The 21,443-nt window shown below is 44.5% G+C and overlaps 1 protein-coding gene across 3 annotated transcripts in view; it reads left to right on the top strand.

Moving 5' to 3' along the window:
* Nucleotides 1–20,686, top strand: part of STXBP4 (syntaxin binding protein 4) — a 148,750-nt gene extending 128,064 nt beyond the window's left edge. For 2 of the 3 annotated variants that reach the window (XM_053375139.1, XM_053375140.1), the window contains one exon: nucleotides 20,209–20,686. In XM_053375139.1, the coding sequence (XP_053231114.1) occupies nucleotides 20,209–20,329 (121 nt within the window). In that variant the 3' untranslated portion in view covers nucleotides 20,330–20,686. The remainder of the gene's footprint in view (nucleotides 1–20,208) is intronic. The other variant, XM_053375141.1, reaches the window with a different exon arrangement.
* The last annotated feature ends 757 nt before the right edge of the window (nucleotides 20,687–21,443 follow it).

A 21,443-nucleotide genomic window follows, 5' to 3' on the forward strand; every position in this document is an offset into this window, starting at 1 on the left:
GTAGTTTCCGGGTCACCTTCAAAGGTAGTCAAAGCTTCAATCCCATGCACAATTTCCCGCGAGTAACTCCCACTGAATGCGGTGAGGCTTACTCATGAGTAAATATGCCTAAGACTGGGCTGTAAAATAACCAACCCGACAGCATGCGAAACTAGGGATCCAAAGCAGACTTAACTGACCCACAGCAAATGGATCCCGGTGCTGATTGGAATATGGCTCCCCTTTGGAATCTGCAGCCCAAGATGGCCCAAGGCTTTTATTTCCATTTATTACCTTCCCTTCACCCTAAAGCTCCCACCTCCTTTTCACTCTGCCATAGCCCCCTTAGTGATTCTGAACATTTTATCATTTATGAACCATCTCAAAGTGATTTCACAATTTCAGTAAAACCATATACAGTGGTACCTTGGTTCTCAAACGCCCTGGTACTCAAACAACTTGGAACCCAAACACTGCAAACCCGGAAGTAAGTGTTCCAGATTGTGAAATTTTCAGCAGCCAAACATGCTCCGTTTTGAGTGTTACGCTTCCGATTTGAGTGCCACATTTGCGTTTTGAGTGTTATGTTGAGGTCTGTCTGTTTTTGCTGTTTATTTTGAGTTTTTGTTTTGCGGCTCTTTTTTTGTGACTGTGTGGAACCCAGTTTAGCTACTGGTTGGTTGGTTGATTATGTGACTGCAGTACATTGTTTATTGCTTTCATTTTATGGATCAATGGTCTCGTTAGATAGCAGAATTCATGTTGAATTCCTGTTTTAGGGGTTGTTTTTAAAAGTCTGGGACGGATTAATCCATTTTGCATTACTTTCTATGGGAAAGCGCACCTTGGTTTTGGAATGCTTTGGTTTTGGAACAGACTTCTGGAATGGATTAAGTTTGAGAACCAAGGTACCACTGTATAGAACAAAAGAATGGATAAAAACATTGTAAAATGGTTACATATATAAAAGTTTCAAATCCAATGCAGGTTCCGACCTGGAAAAATATCTGTTGAAAAAAGAAAATCTTAATAGATACTGGGAAGACAGTAGAGGTTGTGTCTGTCGGATATATTATGGGAGGGAGATTGAAATGGTAGCTGCCACCACACCAAAAGCCCAATTCTGACATCAGGCAGAATGGACAATCCTGATAAGATGCTGTCTTCAGCTGTCCTCTCCCACAGAGCAGAGTGATCGGTTGCGTGTACATATTGCATATACTTAAGCAATGTATACCAAGGCCTGTAAATGAGCATGTATCCCCTTTCATGGGACATTCTGGCTGCAATAACTTGAAAGACCTGGAGTAACCTTATGTATCTTGAGATGCCGTTTACAATAGGTAAACAGGCTCTGCAGCGTTAGGCAAAAGAAGAGTGGAGGTTCTGTTGGTCTTCTCTGAAATCATCAGATACACAGGGTTGTCTCCTGTGCTAGTCTTACCCAGAGTAGACCCACTGAAATTAAAAGTCATGACCAACTCAAGTCCATTCATTGCATTGGGTTTACTCTGAGTGGGACCAGCACTGAACACTGAACATAGCATCTCAGTCATTCTGAACACTTCAGATGGAATCAGTGAGCCTCCTCAGCCATTTAGTCTGGTCATAATCAGGACTCCCTTTGCCCCTCATCCCTACCAATGCTTCACCTAACTAAGGGGTGGAGAAACTATGACTCCAACTCCCATCAGCCCCAGCCAGCATGACTAATGATCGGGGATGATGGGTGTTATGGTCCAGCCAGCAACATCTGGAGGGCCAAATGTTGGCCTTCCTTAACATAGCTGCTCCAGACACCCTCTCTTCTGTTTATCACAAGAATTGGTGGTCATTGGTGCCACCACCATCCTTTTTTCTTTTCTTTAAGTCACTGCTTCCTTGCCTAGCATCTGGTTCTTGAGGATTCCTGGTCCATTTCCCATTCTTTCCCATAGCATTCTGTCCTTCCTTTGTTCCCTTGTCCCAGGACAGCCCAGGTACCTGCACCAAGGTGGAATGGCTAATGGTCAGGTGAGCCTTCTCATCCTCAATGGGTGTCTCCCCCCTTTTTTTTAAATCCAGAATTCTCCTGTGACCCCAGGCCAACTGGCTACCAAATAAACAGAAGTTATTAAAAGACATGTTGATGTTTAAGGTCAAGCCATCTGGTTTTGATTGTAGACATAAGTAACTTCCCAAGCTGTCGGCGTGTTCTGGGTCCCTTCAAATTGTCTCTGCCAGCTGCTCCTGAGAGAGATTTACTGTACTTGCTTCGCTTTTTGTTCTTTTGCTTTCTTTGGACCTTACATCCCCCTGAAAATCTGGAAAGCAGAAACATTGCGATGAAGACGAAAGTGATTTAATCCTGCGAAGGGTAGCAAAACCGGCCCATCTCTTGCTTTTTCATAAGGCAATACCATGTTTGTTTATCACTTTTGGATCTCACCCTTTCTCCCAGGAGCTTAGAGCTCTTCCATAAAACGCTCCATAGCACTAAGAGCCAAACTACCCAGTTGTTGTGCAACTCTTGCTGAATAATATTTCTGTAGTCTGCAGGAGATGCACTACATGTTTCAATGATGTCTCCCATCAAGCTCCTTTTGTACGGAAACTTCCCATGTAACACGTAACACATACTGTATTTTTCGCTCTATAGGATGCACTTTTTCCCTTCCAAAAATGAAGGGGAAATGTGTGTGCGTCCTATGGAGCGAATGCAGGCTTTCGCTGAATGCAGGCTTTTGCTGTTTTGGGGGCTGGGGTCGGGAGAAGCTCAGGCTTCCCCCACCCCAGCCCCGCGGCTAAAAACGAAGCCAAGACAGCGAGCGGGATCCATCCCGCTCGCTGTCTTGGCTTCTGCCAAAGCCGCGTGCAGCCTCTCCTGGCTGGAGAGGTTGTGCGTGGCTAAAGAGGAAGCCAAGACAGCCAGCGGGGTGGATTTTTTTCCCTTTATTTCCCCCCAAAAAACTAGGTGCGCCCTATGGTCCGGTGCGCCCTATGGAGCGAAAAATACAGTAAGTTCTCTTGTAGCCTTCCTGACATTCAGTGTGCTCCTCAGACTGGACCCACTGAAGTTAATGGACATGACTAACTTGCAGTCATTGATTTTCATGGGTGGGATTCATCTATGTTGTTGTGTGCATGGAACAAGGTCTGCTCACACAACAGGACTTCTTCTTCCCCTGCAACTCATAAATCTGCTCTGGCATATTGGGGGGAAACCCCAGAACAGGTCTAGGAACTGCACAGGGAGGAAGGCTTGTTGAGGAGGCAGACCTTGTTCCCCACATGCGTGCCACACTTGAATTGCACCCTGTGGGTCTGCTCTGAGTAGGACTTTGTTGACTACAACCCTTAGTTTTCTTTTTTTTGAAATAATTTTTATTTGGTTTTGCAAACATGAAATTATAACAATACAAAATACATCTCCATACTTAGAGATTCCTGCAAATCTCTGAACCTCTCACCTTCCCCTCCATGGGTCCTATTGTCAACCTTTTCAACTGCGTATTATTCAATAATCCATATTTTAAGTCACTCCATTTTGTCCATAATATTTGCCACATTACAAATGTTATTGCAATCCTGCTAATGTTTTCATCTGCTTACAGTGGTCTCCCAGATAAGTTACAAATTTCCCCCATTCTTTCTTGAAGTTTTTGTCTTCTTGGTTCCTGAGCTTTCTGGTCAGTTTTGCCATTTTGGCATATTCCAGCAGCTTAATTTGCCATTCTTCTCTGGTAGGGACCTTGTCTTATTTCCATCTCGGGACTAATAACATCCGTGCAGCTGTCGTCACCTACATTAAAAGTCTTTTCTGCTCCTTTGGAATATCGGTACCAATAATTCCTAATAGAAAAGTTTCTGGGTTTTTTAATGAAAAATATTTCAAACATTTCTTTCAATTCATTATATATCATTTCCCAGAATGCTTTTATTACCGTACACGTCCACCACATATGATAAAAGTGCCTTCTTTTTCTTTACATTTCCAGCAGGTATTTGTACTTGTCTTATACATTTATGCTAACTTACTAGGAGTCAGGTGCATCATTTTCATATAATTTTCTTTCAGCATACAATATGCCAAGACAACCCTTAGTTTTCTAGAAGGAAGGAGGTTTTCATATTGCTTTACATTTGCCCATAGATAGGTGCACAGAGAGCATTTAAATATGCAGTGCAAATCTATATAGTCTGACTAGCTCTATGCCACATGATCCCATTGATTTTGCAGCTCAGTCCTAGGCTTGGGGGCGATGTGGTGCCCCAGCCTTGGTTTTCTGCTTGAGAGCAGGCATCATTCTCTACCAAGCTCCAATAGCATGTGCCGTGATGCTCACCAAGGCGCAAATCGGGTTGGCGTTTTGTGAAGCATCAATACACTGTAGCAGTGCAGCAAGTTAAGTGTTACTAGCAAACCCAGCGTTCGGCTTACAGAAAATTAACAGTGTAGCAAAGGACAGTTGCTAGCTAAAGAGTGGGTTTCGGGATGTGTGCTTCGGGAGAAATAGAACAGTTCAATTTCTAGCTATTCAGCTTTAGCAGAAACCTTGGTCGATCTCGACTTACTCCTTTGGTCCCTACACGAAAGCCAAACATGTTTGCATAAATGATCAGTTAGACTTTGTTCAGTCTTCAGGATTTTCTTCCTCCTGATTCTCTGGTTCGCTTTTGCTAATGTAAAATCACCGTGCTGTGCTTTTTCTGCATGTTGAACTTTCCTTCTGAATTTCCCATGTGTTGGAGAATTTTAGCTTTTTAGAGGCACAGCTTTGCCACATTTGAGCCTCCACTAAGTCCCTTTTTTCTTTTTCTTTTTTTGTCTTTCCTTTTTCCTCTCTTGGCATACTTCAGGCATGGCCAAACTTGGCCCTCCAGCTGCTTTGGGACTACAACTCCCATCATCCCTAGCTAACAGAACCAGTGGTCAGGGATGATGGGAATTGTAGTCCCAAAATAGCTGGAGGGCCAAGTTTGGCCATGGCTGGCATACTTGATAGATGGTCTCACGATAGATGTGACTTCGATGCAAATACATTTGGGATTAATACAATAATAATTTTATTGTTTATACCCCGCCCGTCTGGCTGGGTTTCCCCAGCCATTCTGGGCAGCTTATAGCACATATCAAAACATATATGGCAAATGGAAACGTAGGATAAGCGTTGCATTGCAGTGTGGCTTGTCACATAAAAAATGTTTATGAGAGCCAGCTCTTGGAGTCAGTAGCTGGAGGGTTTGCCATCTTGTTTTTTTCTGTTATAGTCTGGACTCTTTGGCGCAAGCTTATTTCATTTTCTGAAATACAAACATTTGCCTCTGGGCTTCATCCCTCGTTGCTTTTTACTGTTCAGTGTTGGCAAATACTTGACAATATACAGAACCATAAGATGCACATCTGCTTCGGTGCCCAGATGCCTATGCAGAAGTGATAGCCCATAATAGTCCCATGCAGGACTCGACCATCAATTCCCTTGTTTCACTTTTCAGAAGCCGTATTGTCGTGCATTTGCCTGCAGCAGAAAACCTGTTGCTTTCTCTGATCTTTCCAAATTTTTTTTCTTCTAACTTCACTGTAGCAGAGGATTTGATGAACTTATTTGTAAATTTTGACAGCAAAGCAGACCTTATGATTAAATTAACCTCTGAAAAACAAGGCCTTTGAAAATCCACCCGGTGCTTCAAATAGGTCTGTTGATTGTTCCGGTTATTGCCTCTGCTCAGACTGATATTTTCCCAAAGCATGTTGTTAAATGGAAAACATTTTTATTTGTTTTTGCTTGGGGAGGGGAGGGTATTTACATGTCGGAATTTCTATTTGTCTCTGTCCAAAGCTCTCTGGATTTCCCATTCTGTTCCCTGATATCTCCAGTCACAAAGACCTCAGGTAACAAAATGATTTGGAAAGGCACTTCCTGGGAGTCAGGAATTTATTTGATGGAATTGTTAAATGTGTCTTTGCCTCTTAATAAGCAGGGGTTTTTTAAAAAAAAATATGCAAAATGCCTCTGCTGTGGGGACTAATAAATAGGAGTTTAACCCTTTTCTCTCCTACTGCAGCCCTAAGAAATATCACTCATCAGATGTTAGTATTTCGTTGAGTGGAACTCCAGCTGCTGAAGAGGAGCACAAGGGAGAAAAGGGTTAAATTCTCCCCTGCACATCGGCTTGGATTCTATTAAATTATCAGTGCCCCCCCCCCCGATGCAATTTGCATTTTAAATGTGTGGACATGCATTTAACCATCCGCAACCTTTGGAGAGACTCTCAGTTAAAGTAGAAAACAGTGGGCTAGCTGGACCCGTGACAGATTTGCACATTTCTAAAACACGTCCTCCCACTAAATGCAACCTTAGAGGGAAAATTTGAACCCTCCCTCCTCACACCCATGCATGCACACATCTTCACCACCCCAGACTAGCCCTCTTCACTGATGTTCCCCACATGCATGTCCCGGAGGACGTATTTCCAATATCACAATGTTCCCCCCAAAACAGTAAATCTGGGATTATCTCATTGGACTGATTATGTCAAAGCTCTTTAGCCACAGCACTCTCAGAGGGCTATAAATAAGTGGCAAGGCAGGCGGTAATCATTTCTGTGCGTAAGCCGTCTCTGCTATATTGTGTGGCTGGGTCCGTGATGTTGGGTGGACTTAGGGTTGACCTGTAAGCATTTGCTTCCCAGTGAAGAGGCAGGATCAGGGTGGAAGAGACAAAAGGCCCCGAGCCAAAGTACTGCAGAGGACACACACCTGTAGCTCCATGTGCACAAAGGTTTCATCCAAGCTAATGGCAAAAGTTCTTCAAACGCGCTAAAATTCAGCAAGCTTATGTACACATTGGTGTGTGTCCCCCGTTAGGAGTTTCTGACCAGTCAAATGCACCGGCTGCCTGAGACAAGCGATTCACCTTTATTTCAAATGACAGCCATAGCAGCTGTGGTGGGCAGTTTGTTTTTTAAAGTATTTTTTATTAGCAATTTCAGCATGACAAAATTTCAAAACGTATCATATTCATTATTCTCACCCTTTTTTCCCACCCCCCATCAAACCCTCCTTCCCCCCTGAGACTTCCCTCAGCTCTGCTCTCTGATTTCTCAACACATGCTATTCTCTACATGTTATAAAATTGTACATATCCTTACATTATCTATCTATCATGTTATCAACCAATAAATTTGTGTGTGTTTATTCAAACCCTGCCAAGGAGTCTAGTTCATTTTGTTGCCTTTTTAGGTAATTTGTAAAAAGTTCCCATTCTTCCTTAAAGTCACAGTTGTCCTTGTCCCGCCGTTTGTATGTCAATTTAGCCAGTTCTGCATAACTCATCAATTTTTCTTGCCACTGTTCTTTCGTTGGAATTTCCTCGTTCTTTCATCCTTGTGCTATCAAGACTCTTGCCGCTGTTGTAGCATACATAAATAAGTTTTTTATTTTTCTTGGCAGGTCTTGTCCTAGAATCCCTAACAGAAATGCTTCTGGTTTTTTTTACAAATGTCATTTTAAACATTTTTTTCAGTTCATTGTATATCATTTCCCAAAATTTTTTCATTTCTCTACATTTCCAGCTGTAGTGGGCAGTTTGATGTGTAATAATGGCACCATCTTCTTTTCCCTCTCCCTCTCTCTTTCTCTGAGAGTGGCAGATGAGGCAACGATGGCAAGCCAGTCAGTCCCTGAGGCAGAGGTGCTGTCTCTCCCCCTCCATTATATTTCATTAAGTTTCAATATTTTTAACACACACAATCAAAACACAATTCCATCTTATTTTTGTCGATTTCCCGCCCTGCTTTTCATTTTTGTTTTCCCCCTTCTGCTACACCCTATCTTCTGCCTATCGAATCATAACCACAATATTACACTCTAATTATTTCTGCTGCTCATATCTCAAATCCTGCTTGCGAGTTCATCATACTATAATATTTCTTTAAGTTGTCCAAAAAGGGCATCCACTCTTCCATAAAACGTTCATCATTAGATTCTCTTAATTTTGCTGTTAATTTTAGCAGTTCTGCATAGCCCATTATCTTACTTATCCATTCTTCTTGGGTGGAAACTACTTCCTTCCATTTTTTGCACATAAAAAATCCTAGCTGCTATTGTTGCATACATAAACAACGTTAGCATGGTGGGGGAGATTTCTGCCCCTATAATCCCTAACAGAAACGCTTCGGGCTTTTTAAATATGCTCATTTTTAACATCTTTTTTATTTCATCTTGTAACATTTCCCAAAATACCCTCACATTCTTGCAAGTCCACCACCTATAAAAAAAGATTCATCTAGCTGTTTACATTTCCAGTGATGGATATGTAATTTGTTAGATAATTAGATAATTTGTTAGGTGTTAAGTAGCATCTATACAGTGGTACCTCTGGTTACATACTTAATTCATTCCGGAGGTCCATTATTAACCTGAAACTGTTCTTAACCTGAAGCAGCACTTTAGCTAATGGGGCCTCCCACTGCCGCTGTGCCACCGCCACGCAATTTCTGTTCTCATCCTGAAGCAAAGTTTTTTACCCGAGATACTATTTCTGGGTTAGCGGAGTCTGTAACCTGAAGCGTATGTAACCTGAAGCGTATGTAACCCGAGGTACCACTGTACATCATTTTCATATAATTTTCCTTTAAAGCATAAAGGTAAAGGAACCCCTGACTATTAGGTCCAGTCGTGACCGACTCTGGGGTTGCGGCGCTCATCTCGCTTTATTGGCCGAGGGAGCCGGCGTACAGCTTCCGGGTCATGTGGCCAGCATGACTAAGCCGCTTCTGGCGAACCAGAGCAGCGCACGGAAATACCATTTACCTTCCCGCTGGAGCAGTACCTATTTATCTGCTTGCACTTTGACGTGCTTTCGAACTGCTAGGTTGGCAGGAGCAGGGACCGAGCAGCAGGCACTCACCTCATTGCAGGGATTCGAACCGCCGACCTTCTGATCAGCAAATCCTAGGCTCTGTGGTTTAACCCACAGCGCCACAAGCAGTAAATTCCATATGTGCTTTCCACAGCTTTTTCCATGCACTCAGAGGCAGAGGTGCTGTCTTGCACCCAGAATTGGGGAGGGAGGCAATCAGGGGTGGAGGAAAGGGGGCAGTGGGGGCGGGCCACCCCCGGGTGTCACCACTGAGGGGGGTGACCAAATGCCGGGTGGCACTCACCACAGGGCCTGCAGCATGCCCGAGCCAAGCATCTCTCCTGCGAGTGATGCGGTGGGCTTGGGCACCCACAGGCTCCGCACTGCCCCAAACGGTCTGCCCACTGCCTCACCCCCAGCTGTAGGTCATCTGAGTGGGAGGAGGCAGGCAGACTGCTCGGAGGCCCCACGGAGCGTCCTGTCCCAGCTGGCCCAGCCCCGGGGCGCAGAGCATACGCGCTGCCCCATGCGCCCAATCCGCTTGTTCCTCCTCTGGAGGCGATTCATGCACAACATCTCACCCTCAGGAAAAGGCCGAGCGGGGAGCCCGGCACAGTGCGGCCTCCTCTCACACCGAGGAGGAGCCAACCATTGAACCGCATTGTGCTTGGCCTCCCCCATCCCCTCAACAGGCCTGGCCCCCTGCCAGCAAATATTGAGGGGGTCAAAGACCCCTCCACCCCTAAGAGTTGGCACGCCTGGCCTAAGGTCCCTTTTCCACCTAATGACTGCTCTGAGCACTGATGGGGCCCCTCTTCATCAGTCCAAACAAGGGAGGATCCTTTATAGATCTTTAAGGGAAGACGTCCGAACTAAGCCTCGGATTTAGTTCTGTAGCACTGCTATGATACAGAACACAGACAGCACAGATCCATAGCTTTTGAAATATTATGGCTGGTATTTAAGCCCACTGCATGCCAAGCCCTGATCCTCATAGTGATATGATTTGATATTTGCGGCTTACAGTAATGCCCTGAAGCTACGAGATGAATGATTTTTGCCTTTGGCTATTACAGCGTTTTAAGTTCTCAGTTGTGCTTCTGTTAATTGTTACCCTATTCAAATGAAGACAGTTGATGTAACAGGGTTTTTTCCTGATTTGTTTATTTGTCAGCAGCTTTTGAGTATTTATTGGATGCGAAGGTGAGATTAAAACGTTCTAAAATGAATAAAAATAGAGAAATGTAAACAAACGAAAATATGTGGTGAAGACAGACATAACGTTCAAAGACAGAAATAACGTTTGAAGACAGACATAATGTTCTAAGTGTGATTTGAAATGAAGGAGTGCTTCATATTGAATATTACATACACACACACTTTTGCAGGGTCATTTGCCTCTGAAAAGAAGTTTGGGGGAAGGGATATTCATCGACTTTCAGAAGGGGGATGAATTTAACTGAAATTTCAGTTTTATCTTAAATACGAGGTTGCCATCACTCCCAGGGGCCCACGCAGCTGCTTCAGGCAGTGGAAAGGTTTTTTGGATTCCAGAAAGCAAAGTCCTCGGCTACCTCATATCTGAGATTCCTGCATTGAAGGGGATTGGACTAGATGTCCCTCGGGGTCCCTTTCAACACTACAATTTTATGATCAAAATTACCATTAAACTCATCTGTCTTCTTAAGATCACTCCAGTTTTCAGGAGTGGTGTCACTGCTTCCACTGCTACATCCACCACCTGCACCTGAAAATTATGAAATTCACCTGAGCCAAATACTTTGGAACAGCACTAGGTAAAGGGACCCCTGACCATTCGGTCCAGTCGTGACCAACTCCGGGGTTCATCTTGCTTTATTGGCCGAGGGAGCCGGCGTACAGCTTCCGGAGGTCATGTGGCCAGCATGACTAAGTCGCTTCTGGCGAACCAGAGCAGCACACGGAAACGCCGTTTACCTTCCTGCCAGAGCGATACCTATTTATCTACTTGCACTTTGACATGCTTTCGAACTGCTAGGTTGGCAGGAGCAGGGACCGAGCAATGGGAGCTCACCCCGTCACGGGGATTTGAACCACCAACCTTCTGATCAGCAAATCCTAGGCTCTGTGGTTTAACCCACAGCGCCACCCGCATCCCCTTGGAACAGCACTAGTTTGGAGCAAATATTTGCTCTGTTCTCAGATGTTCTGATTGTGACAGTTTTGCAGGTTCGATCCCTGTATGGGAGAGCTGCAAAAGATTCCTGCATTGCAGGGGAAGGTCCTCAGGGTCACTTCCAATTCTATGATTTCTCTGTCCTCCCCTCCCTCCCTGAGGGGTTGCCAGCATGCCCCCCATGGATACACAGGTGCCCACAGAGACCATCCCTGGTGCCCATATGTTTCTCTCCCACAGCTGAAGTGAGCCTTGAAAGGAGCATCCTATTGTAGCCAATAGATTAGGTGGTGTGGTGGTGCCCACAACATGTGCCCTGGCTTGCAAATGTGCCCATAGGCCCGAAAATATTGGCAACCCATGACACATTGTCTTATCTTTGATAAGTCCCTCCCCTTGGGGCAGGAACTTCCTTATGTCCTTCTATAACTATCATGTAAATCAATGGTGATGTTCCTTTTAGTTGCTAAAATTTGTTGTTTTACTCAGAGTAGCCCTTTTGAAATTAATGGACCTAATTAATTACATTCAGTGAACCCTTGGTTTTGTTGGGGTTTTTTTTAAAAAAAGACCCGTGGACAGTTACGTCCAGTTAAAGGCTACTATGGGGTTGCGACGCTCATCTTGCTTTCAGGCCAAGGGAGCTGGCGTTTGTCCGCAGACAGCTTTCCGGGTCATGTGGTCAGCATGACTAAACTGCTTCTGGCACAACGGGACACCGTGACGGAAACCAGAGCGCACAGAAATGCTGTTTACCTTCCCTCCGCAGCGGTACCTATTTATCTACTTGCACTGGTGTGCTTTCGAACTGCTAGGTTGGCAGGAGCTGGGACAGAGCAACGGGAGGTCACCCCATCACAGGGATTCGAACTGCCGACCTTCCAGTCTGTAAGCCCAAGAGGCTCAGTGATTTAGACCACAGCGCCACCCGCGTCCTAAACCCTTAGTTGGATACCATGTTTTTATTATTGATTATAACCAACCGAAGTAGGTTCCTAATAAATATATTTTCTCCTTGACGGCACCTCTCCCTTCACCGAAGTAGCTTCCAAACCTACAGAAATTTGTTCTCTACTGCCTGGCAACACGTAAGTTATTTAAGGGCTTTCAAAACGCTCTGGAAACAAAAAAAGAAAATGCCTTTCCAATTTACCGAGGTTTCCCTGCCCAGTTGCCTTAATGCAAGTGTTACTTTCCATAACTGTCCCAAGATTTACAAAGCTGGGCCCAGCTGAGGTCAATGTCATCTGCTTTCAGGAAGCAAGCAAAAACTTGCATTTGTGCAAACCACTTTGAGTGTTGTTGTTTGTTGGTTTGTTACACTCAAGCGACGTAAGAATTTTATGAAATTAATAAATAATACATGTTCAGCCTTCTCATGTTTCTAGTCCTTAGTGAGGGGGCAATTTCCCACAAAGGAAAAATGCTTGCGCATTTCTTTGGAAGGAAACATCAGGGGTTAATTGGTTTCCTTTTTTTTTCCCAATTCCAGTTTCCAGCTATTGACGTTTTTGTTATTATTTAAATATGCTTGGAAAGGTAGCATAGCTGTTGGCGTTTTAATGGTCATATTGAGTCCGTCTTTACAAAAGGCAGTGCGCTTTGGGCTCTCAGCTGGAGGGAGAAATGGAATACATATTGAAATTAGTCGTAGCAGTAGTAAATTTTAGCAACTAAATAAAGGTATAATTAGCAGTCATAATTACCTTTACTGTGTGTCTATCTGCGGCTTAACATTCATCCTGAGCTCTCCTCTTGAACCTGCTGGCATTAAAGGCTACGGAAAAGTGGAAGGAAGCACCTCAGCCAGCCAAATCCTGATGTTCTTATCCAGTCTACATTTGAGAAGCAATTCTGGCAGCAACAACCAAAAACCTTCAGCCTTGATTGTAGTAGTAAAGATATATGTGTCCTGTCTGCTCGAAAGATGGGTTAATCTAATTAACACACCTCAAGTTTAAAATGGGAAAGAGTTCCCTCGGTCTGGATTTATATAGTGTTCACGGTCATAATAATAAGACAACCTCCTTCGTCCCTGCTTTTGCCTGTCATGCTCAATTTAACATTAGCTTGGCACAGCCGGGAGAAAGGCAGGAATAGAGGGGTGATGCCGTCATTCATTCGCCCATCATCCTCAGAACAGAAGGATCTCTCCACCGGTAAGTCAGGGCTATAGCCCTGTGACGCAAAGGCTAGCCTTCAGCTGTTGAATGGGGGAAACGTGACCGAGCGATTGCTGCGGCGAAGAAGGAATAGCCTTCCCACCGCTCTCAAGGGGCCTCGGGCTGGCTCTGCACACACAGGGGGTGCAATGTGCTTTGCCTCGTGTTTCCCCGCCGTCAGTGTCCCCTCGCGTTGCTCCCCCCCCCCATGCAAACACCGTGCCTTCATGCCGTCTCGCCATGCAAACTGTTTTCCGGACACAATGGGACTTTTTTTTGCAAAGGAGGCTTGCAGGCTCCTGCTGTGCTCATTTAGCACACATCTCGCCAAGCTTCCTTCGTGGAGCAAACAATGGTACTCCAAGACTGTAGTCAGGGGGTTTTGTATTGTGTCAAGATTCGACCACGTTGTACTGAGCATGCCAGATAGTCTCCCCACCCACCCTGAATCCTGCATTACAGCTGCACTGATAATAAGATGTCAAGTAGATAAAGACCTCCACAACTTTTAAAAGGCATCTGAAAGCAGCCCTGTATCAGGAAGTTTTTTATGCTTTGTTACAGTTTTCTATGCATTGTCAGCCAGAAAAAGACCTTGACACCTCCACCTGCGTAACCTACTCTGGTGCTGCAGGTACAAAAAACTTGCATGAAGAACCGCAGGAGAAAGATTTAATCCTGTTGAGGAAACAGGATTCCTCTGCATAGACCAGTTTGTATGACACTGAGCACAATGTTTTTGTGTCACAGACCCTCCAAGTATCCCTATTTTCCAGGAACAGTCTTTGATTTACAGAAGCCGTCCCAGTTTCTGATTTGATTCCAGAATGTCCCACTTTTCCTTAGGACATCCCTATTTTCATCGGAAAAACATTGGAGGGTATGGAGTTATGCGAACCCCAAGCCAAGAAGATAAGTACAACCTTTAGGAGGCTTCTGAAGGCAGCCTTATATCAGGAAGTTTTTAATGCTTTACAGTGGAATCTCGGTTGTTGAATGCTTCAGAAGCCGAACGTTTCGGCTTTCAAACGCCTACAACCCGGAAGTGAATGCTTCCGTTTTCAAACACACCTCAGAAGTTGATGGCTTCCAGGGCACGTTTCTTCATTTTTTCAATGGATTTTGCCAACCGCCCATTGCACCTTGGTTGTTGAACATTTCAGAAGTCGAACGTCTTTCAGAATGGATTACGTTTGACAACTGAGTTTCCACTGTATTACATTTTTCTATGTGTTGGAAGCTGCCCTGAGTGGCTGGGGCGACCCAGCTAAATGGGCCAGGTATAAATGATTAAATGATGATATTGATGTTGTGGGCCTCCAGTCCTGTCTTTCTGGCCCTCAGGGCTATTCATGGGTCATGCCTCTTCCCGTATCCTGCTTCCTGACCACCTAGGGTGCTTTCATTGAATATACTAAGTCCCCAAAGTGTGATGATACCTCTTGCCAGGTGTGTGTGTGTGTTTATGTGTAAGCCTTTGATTTATTTTCTGTAAAGGTAAGAGTCACATCCATTTTTTTGCCTCTGTCCCTAGTTACTACTGGTATGAGCCCCCAACTCCCTGAAAATTCCCCATTTGGAGATAGCATTTAACACCCACCAGATTGGCAAAAATGTCTTTAAAAAGGAAAAGGTATACAGTCGTACCTTGGAAGCCGAATGCCTTGGCTCCCAAACAAACCAGCTCCCGGACGATCGAAACCCAGGAATGTTCTGGTTTTGGGACAATTTTCAGAAGCCAATTTTTGAACGGTTGCAGGAGTCCAACAGACTCCTGGAACGCATTCTGCTTAAGAACCAAGGTATGACTGTATGTTGGAAATGTAATGAAATTGAGGGATGAAATTGTAGAGGTCCTCTAAAATAATTAAGGAATATTGGGAAACTGTATATAATGAATTTAAAAAGATACTTTTAAAAAACTTCCCCTGAGATTTTTCTCTTGGGGTTGGTAACAACAGAGGTCCCCAAAAAAACCCACAACAACACCAAAAGAGTTTATTACTATACATCGCCACCACAGCTAGAACCTTATTGGCACAGAGGTGGAGAACAAGTATAGTACCTGCTAAGGAAGAATGGCAGTGTAAATTGTTCGAATATCCTGAACTGGCTGGTCTGATGAACAGGATAAGAGAAAACAAAGATAAGGAATATAAGGAGGAATGGATAACGTCTATTGAATATTTTAAGAACCAGTATAGACAAATACATAGCTCAGCAGGTCTCGAGTCAATCCGGCAGAGTTGAAATAGATAGAGTATTTAATAGATAACAAATTGGATGATTGAAAATGTGGATTATGCAGAGTAGCAGAAAAGCAAAAGGAACCAGGAAAAGGGTGGAAGGGAAGTCATGTGGTATATGTATACATGCTGTATTTGGTACAAAGTTGTAAGTGGGACAAGGGGAGGGAAGGGGGTATGTCCCACAGAGGACCTTACAGTCTTCAAATAAAAACACCTCGGAGATCCCGGGCCACAGGGAGGTTAGTCTGGCCTCAACCAGAGCCAGGGCTTTTTCAGCCATGGCCCCGATCTGGTGGAACACTCTGTCACAAGAGACTAGGGCCCTGCGGGACTTGACATCTTTCCGCAGAGCCTGCAAGACAAAGCTGTTCTGCCAGGCCTTTGGCCGAGGCACAGCCTGACCTCCTCCTCTGGTAATCCTCATAGAATGCTAGCCCAATGGTTGCCATTAATTTGACTCTGAATTGATTTTAGAATGTATTTCAATTAATTGATTGTGATTTTATGTAAACTGTGTTATTTATACTGTTGTTAGCCGCTCTAAGCCCCGCTTTGGCTGTGGAGGGCGGGATATAAATAACTTCTTATTATTATTATTATTATTATTATTATTATTATTATTATTATTATTTTATTATTAAATATCCTCTCTGTTCCTGAAAATTCCACATTCGGCAATTGAGCTTTCAGGCCAAAAAGTGTGTGCTAGAGTTACCTTTCACTTTCTGATGCCTCCCAGATGCAGTGGACTTCCAGCATCCATCCAGCCTAGCCAGCATGACCAATGGTTAAGGATGATAGTAGTCTAGAGGCAATTTACAACCATCACCCCCCTCCCCTTCCACCACCACTAATGGACAGAGGCATTTCTTAAAAGTTCTGGCACATTGGCTGCTGGGCTGGGGGTTTCCAGAAAAGGACGTTTCTTCCAATGAAGGAGGCATGGCTTTAAAAAGTAATGGACCATGCGGAAATGTCAAAGCTGGCAGCAATATTAAGATGTCAGAAAGATGAACTTTTTATAGAAGTATGGAGGCCTTTTCTGGACTATTTGGGAAAGCACTACAGGCAAACGAGATTGCGGGCAGGATTCGAGAAAGGGGCAGTGGAAGAAAAATGATCAAGTACCGTATTTTTCGCTCTATAAGACGCACCAGACCACAAGACGCACCTAGTTTTTGGAGGAGGAAAACAAGAAAAAAAATATTCTGAATCTCAGAAGCCAGAACAGCAAGAGGGATCGCTGCGCAGTGAAAGCATCTGTGATAGCTGCACAGCTTGCATTCGCTCCATAAGATGCACACACACATTTCTCCTTACTTTTTAGGAGGGAAAAAGTGAGTCTTATAGAGCAAAAAATACGGTAACTGTTTTAGAGGGATTTCTGCAATAGACAAGAGTTGGATATATAATGCAGGAGAAAAGGGTATGAACGAAACACAGAGGGGGTGGGGAGTCAATACATGAAAAATGTAACCATTTAATTTGAATATTTTTTTTGGAAATTCAATAAAAAAATTATATTGAGGGGGGAAGAAAAGGATATTTCTGAGTAAAACATGTGCTGCGATTTATTACTTCCCTTGTTATTCATTGAAACGGTTTGAATTTGTTGACTTGGCTGTTTATGGGTGTTCCAACAGGTTTATTAAGTGTATTTCTCCTGGCCTGCCTTATGCAGTAGGTGGAAACGTTGCTGAGAGGCTATTGTGGCATTTTGATTGTTAAATCGTCTTTCCTATTGGTTTGTTGGTTGTTTCCTTCGCTGTTATTGCCTTCGTTGAGGTATGTTATTGTTAACTGACTTTGGACTTCCTGTTGGAAAGAAAACAGGTGACTGGCATTAAGCTGAAATAAAATGGAAATGAATGTTTCGGGCAAGCACCCTGAGGAAAATAGGCAGCTTTTCAGAGGACGCCTAAGGTGGTTACAGGTGGAAGAACACCTACTTTTTACTCAACCTCTTGGCTGGAGCGCGTTCCCCAACCTTCTCCATTTTATTTAGGGTAATAAAAGGGAATGGCAATGAGACCCCTCTGTGGAGTTGCTGGCTCCCAACCCTATTTACGAAGCGATGGAGGCAGACTTATGGGAACTCTAGCAGTGGGGCAGAGCCAGGAAAGGCAAAAGGGAGGGATAGCAAGCTGACCAAACGTCCAGAGGTAGCATTATTATCGATTTACGACCGGGTGGAAGGTTATCAGACTTTGAAAGACTTGCTCACAAATTTATTGACAGCTGCAGGAATTATCATAGCTAGGAAGTGGAAGGGGCAAGCAGAATATAAAATGGAAGAGTGGTATAAAGAGGTGTGGGATATAGCTATTAACGATAAATGTGCCATTAAGGTAAGACAGGGAATATGCAGGAGAAATGATTTTGAGGAGATATGGAGGGTATTTGTAGAATTTGTACTGTTAAAACGGAAAAGGGTCAAACCATCGTGAGAGGTGTTGAAATTTTGGGAGATTGGATAGTTACAATGGAATTGTCTCAGGGGTGGGGTGCACATTTTTATTCTTATTTATTTGTGATTATTATTACTTTGTCAAGCAAACAAACAAAACAAAAAGAAAATAAGAAAGGGGAGGGAGGGCATAATTCAGCTTCAGAGCCAGTTTGTAAATATGTGAGCATCATTTCGGACAACATCTTTCCAATGTCCTTATTTCATCAGATTTTAAGTAAAACTTCTTTTAAAAATCCAAATGAAGGTGTTGACAAGGCCAGTAGCATGCTGTTAACTTGGGCTATCACCTTAATAGGACTTCTGGGTTTCCTTTGGTGCAATCCAACCGCCTTATCCTTTTCCTTCCGCATCAGCATCATTTTGTTCATTTGTTTATTGATGAGCTATTCTGGATACTAGGAGGGAAATAAATTACAATTTTACATTTTAAAACAACAACAGGAGAACAGCAAATGAAGCCACTAGGATATGTGATGGTTAGGGTAGCCGTATGTCCTACTTTCCAGGGACACAGGTGGCGTTGTGGTCTAAACCACTGAGCCTCTTGGGCTTGCTGATTGGAAGGTTGGTGGTTCGAATCCCCATGACGGAGTGAGTTCCCATTGCTCTGTCCCAGCTCCTGCAAACCAGCAGTTCAAAAGCACACCAGTGCAAGTAGATAAACAGGTACCGCTGCGGCGGAAAGGTAAATGGTGTTTCCGTGCACTCTGGTTTCTGTCAACGGTGTCCCATTGCACCAGAACCAGTTTAGTCATGCTGGCCGCATGAACCGGAAAGCTGTCTGCGGACAAATGTCGGCTCCCTCGACCTGAAAGTGAGATGAGCACCGCACCCAACAGTCGCCTTTGCCTGGACTTAACCATGCAGGGGTCCTTTACCTTTACCTTACCTTTTCCAGAGGACAGCGCGTTATTGGAGGTGTCCTCTTCCTGAAGGTTGTCCCCGCCCAAGGTCAAGAACCATAAGAAGGAAGAGCCCCCGGAAATTTCCATCAACAGTTAGCACCTGGGCAACAGATCAGAGAGATGAATTATATCTGTTGAAATTATAGCCTCCCCACCCCCTGCATTCACCTCTGTTTGCAGTTTTTGCATTCCTCTTTTGCTGATGCATATAAGCAGGGCCAGAGACGCGGGTGGCGCTGTGGGTTAAACCACAGAGCCTAGGGCTTGCCGATCAGAAGGTTATCGGTTCGAATCCCCACGACAGGGTGAGCTCCCGTTGCCCAGTCCCTGCTCCTGCCAACCTAGCAGTTCGCAAGCACGTCAAAGTGCAAGTAGATAAATAGGTACCACTCCGACGGGAAGGTAAACGGCGTTTCCGTGTGCTGCTCTGGTTTGCCAGAAGCGGCGTGGTCATGCTGGCCACATGACCCGGAAGCTGTACGCCGGTTCCCTTGGCCAATAAAGCGAGATGAGTGCCGCATCCCCAGAGTCAGTCACGACTGGACCTAATGGTCAGGGCTCCCTTTACCTTTACCTATAAGCAGGGCCACCCTACTGATTGCTCCCTTGAGTCTTTGTAACTTCCAGGACACCCTTTACAAGTGGCTCTCCCTTCTCCTTTGAGGGGGGCTGGTGGAAGAAGCCACCATTTATAGGGAAGCATGATTTGCTTTATTGTCAGGAAAGGTCTTCAGTTGGTAAGCTTTTAAGTTTCCAAGTACTTGGTAAGCAGTACATTTCTGAGCACAAGTGTCGGTTCTGACTCTAAAAAATCCTAAACGGCCTGGGCCCTGGTATACCTAAAGGAGCATCTCCACCCCCATCATTCAGCTCGGACACCGAGGTCCTCCTCTGAGGGTCTTCTGGCGGTTCCTTCGCTGCGAGAAGTGAGGTTACAGGGAGCCAGGTAGAGGGCATTATCAGCAGTAGCACCGCCTTGTGGGATAAACTCTTATCAGATGTCAAGGAAATAAAGAACTACACAACTTTTAGAAGGCATCTGAAGGCAACCCTGTATTGGGAAGTTTTTAATGCTTAGCATTATGTTTTTATATGTGCCGGAAGCCTCTGGGGAAACCCAGCCAGATGGGCGGGATACAAATACAGTGGTACCTCGGGTTACATACGCTTCAGGTTACAGACTCCGCTAACCCAGAAATAGTGCTTCAGGTTAAGAACTTTGCTTCAGGATGAGAACAGAAATCGTGCTCCGGTGGCGCGGTGGCAGCAGGAGGCCCCATTAGCTAAAGTGGTGCTTCAGGTTAAGAACAGTTTCAGGTTAAGTACGGACCTCTGGAATGAATTAAGTACTTAACCCGAGGTACCACTGTACTGTTGTTGTTGTTGTTGTTTGTTCACTCTTTCTTTCTTTTTATTTTATTTTATTTTATTTTGCTCCCCTCCAGCCACGTGACTCAGACAACGTCCTGGATCCATCCTGTCACCCACGTACTGGCCTTGCCACGGTCCGAAGAGAACGAGGAGGAGGAAGAGAGCTTCAGAGAGCTTCCGGATCCCAAAGGCTGAAAACATCAGCTGGCAAAAAACAGCTGCAAATGGTGGTATCATCCAAATTGTGAAGAGATGACCCACTTCCAATAGTCTAGCTCCCATGAACTAGTTCCGTCTGAAACAATTTATCAACGTTCCTCTCGCTTGTGTGGTTTGCCGGCTAAATAAGGCGCTGCCTGCGTCAACGGACTTTCTCTGGCGTATAGATAAACCCAGCCACACAGATCAAGCACCTGTGATGATTTGCAGCAAGTATTGCAAGCACATCTGGGTTTTAAAGAAAACAACGGCAATTCACACCTGCTTCTCCATATAATGCTATTGGTCCTTTGTATATCTGTAGCCTGTACATATAAAAGGCAATCCCCAACATTCCACCAGTAGTTTTTTTGCTCATATATGTGTAGATGGTTGCCATTAACGGAGAAAAATAAAGCAATACAATCACGGGCAAAGTTGTGGCTTGCGCGAAATCTGCCCTCCGCCCCTGATGGTGTAACCCAGCCCTCAGCGACAGTGGTTTTTGGCAGATTTTGGGAATTCTGCCAGAGCGGATGATGCTCGTCCACTTTTTGTTCCAGCTGGATCAGCAGAGGAAGGCTTTAAGATGACAGAATCTGCTGGAGTTATCAAGAGACGATGGAAACACAGGGGTGTTCAAGCTTGTTTCAACAGATCAAGAGAGTATTGGCTTAATGATTCAGCAGCATACTTCTTGAATGATTTGGACAAAATAGCCCAGACTAGACATTTCTCTTTGGCAAATTAAACAATCTATGGCCTATTAAACTGTGGGGAGGGAGGGGTTATTGTTATTGTTTGTTGTTATGCTACCTATTTTTCTGTTCTTATATTGTACATCGCCCTGCGATCTTCGGATGGAGATTTTCATCATCATTAGCCGTTTTGCTAGGGGATGATCCAGAGTCTCAGTGGGTAGCAGGGCTGCACAATATGGTGGTACCTTGGTTCTCGAACTTAATCCGTTCCAGGAGTCCATTCGCCTCGCGAAACCATTCGAAAACTAGGGCGCGGCTTCCGATTGGCACTCAAGCAGAAGCCGTGGAAGCTGCATCGGACGTTCAGCTTCCGAAAAACATTTGCAAACACACTTACTTCTGAGTTTGTG

The sequence above is a fragment of the Podarcis raffonei genome, chromosome 2, assembly GCF_027172205.1.
Source record: "Podarcis raffonei isolate rPodRaf1 chromosome 2, rPodRaf1.pri, whole genome shotgun sequence".
Classification (NCBI taxonomy): domain Eukaryota; kingdom Metazoa; phylum Chordata; class Lepidosauria; order Squamata; family Lacertidae; genus Podarcis; species Podarcis raffonei.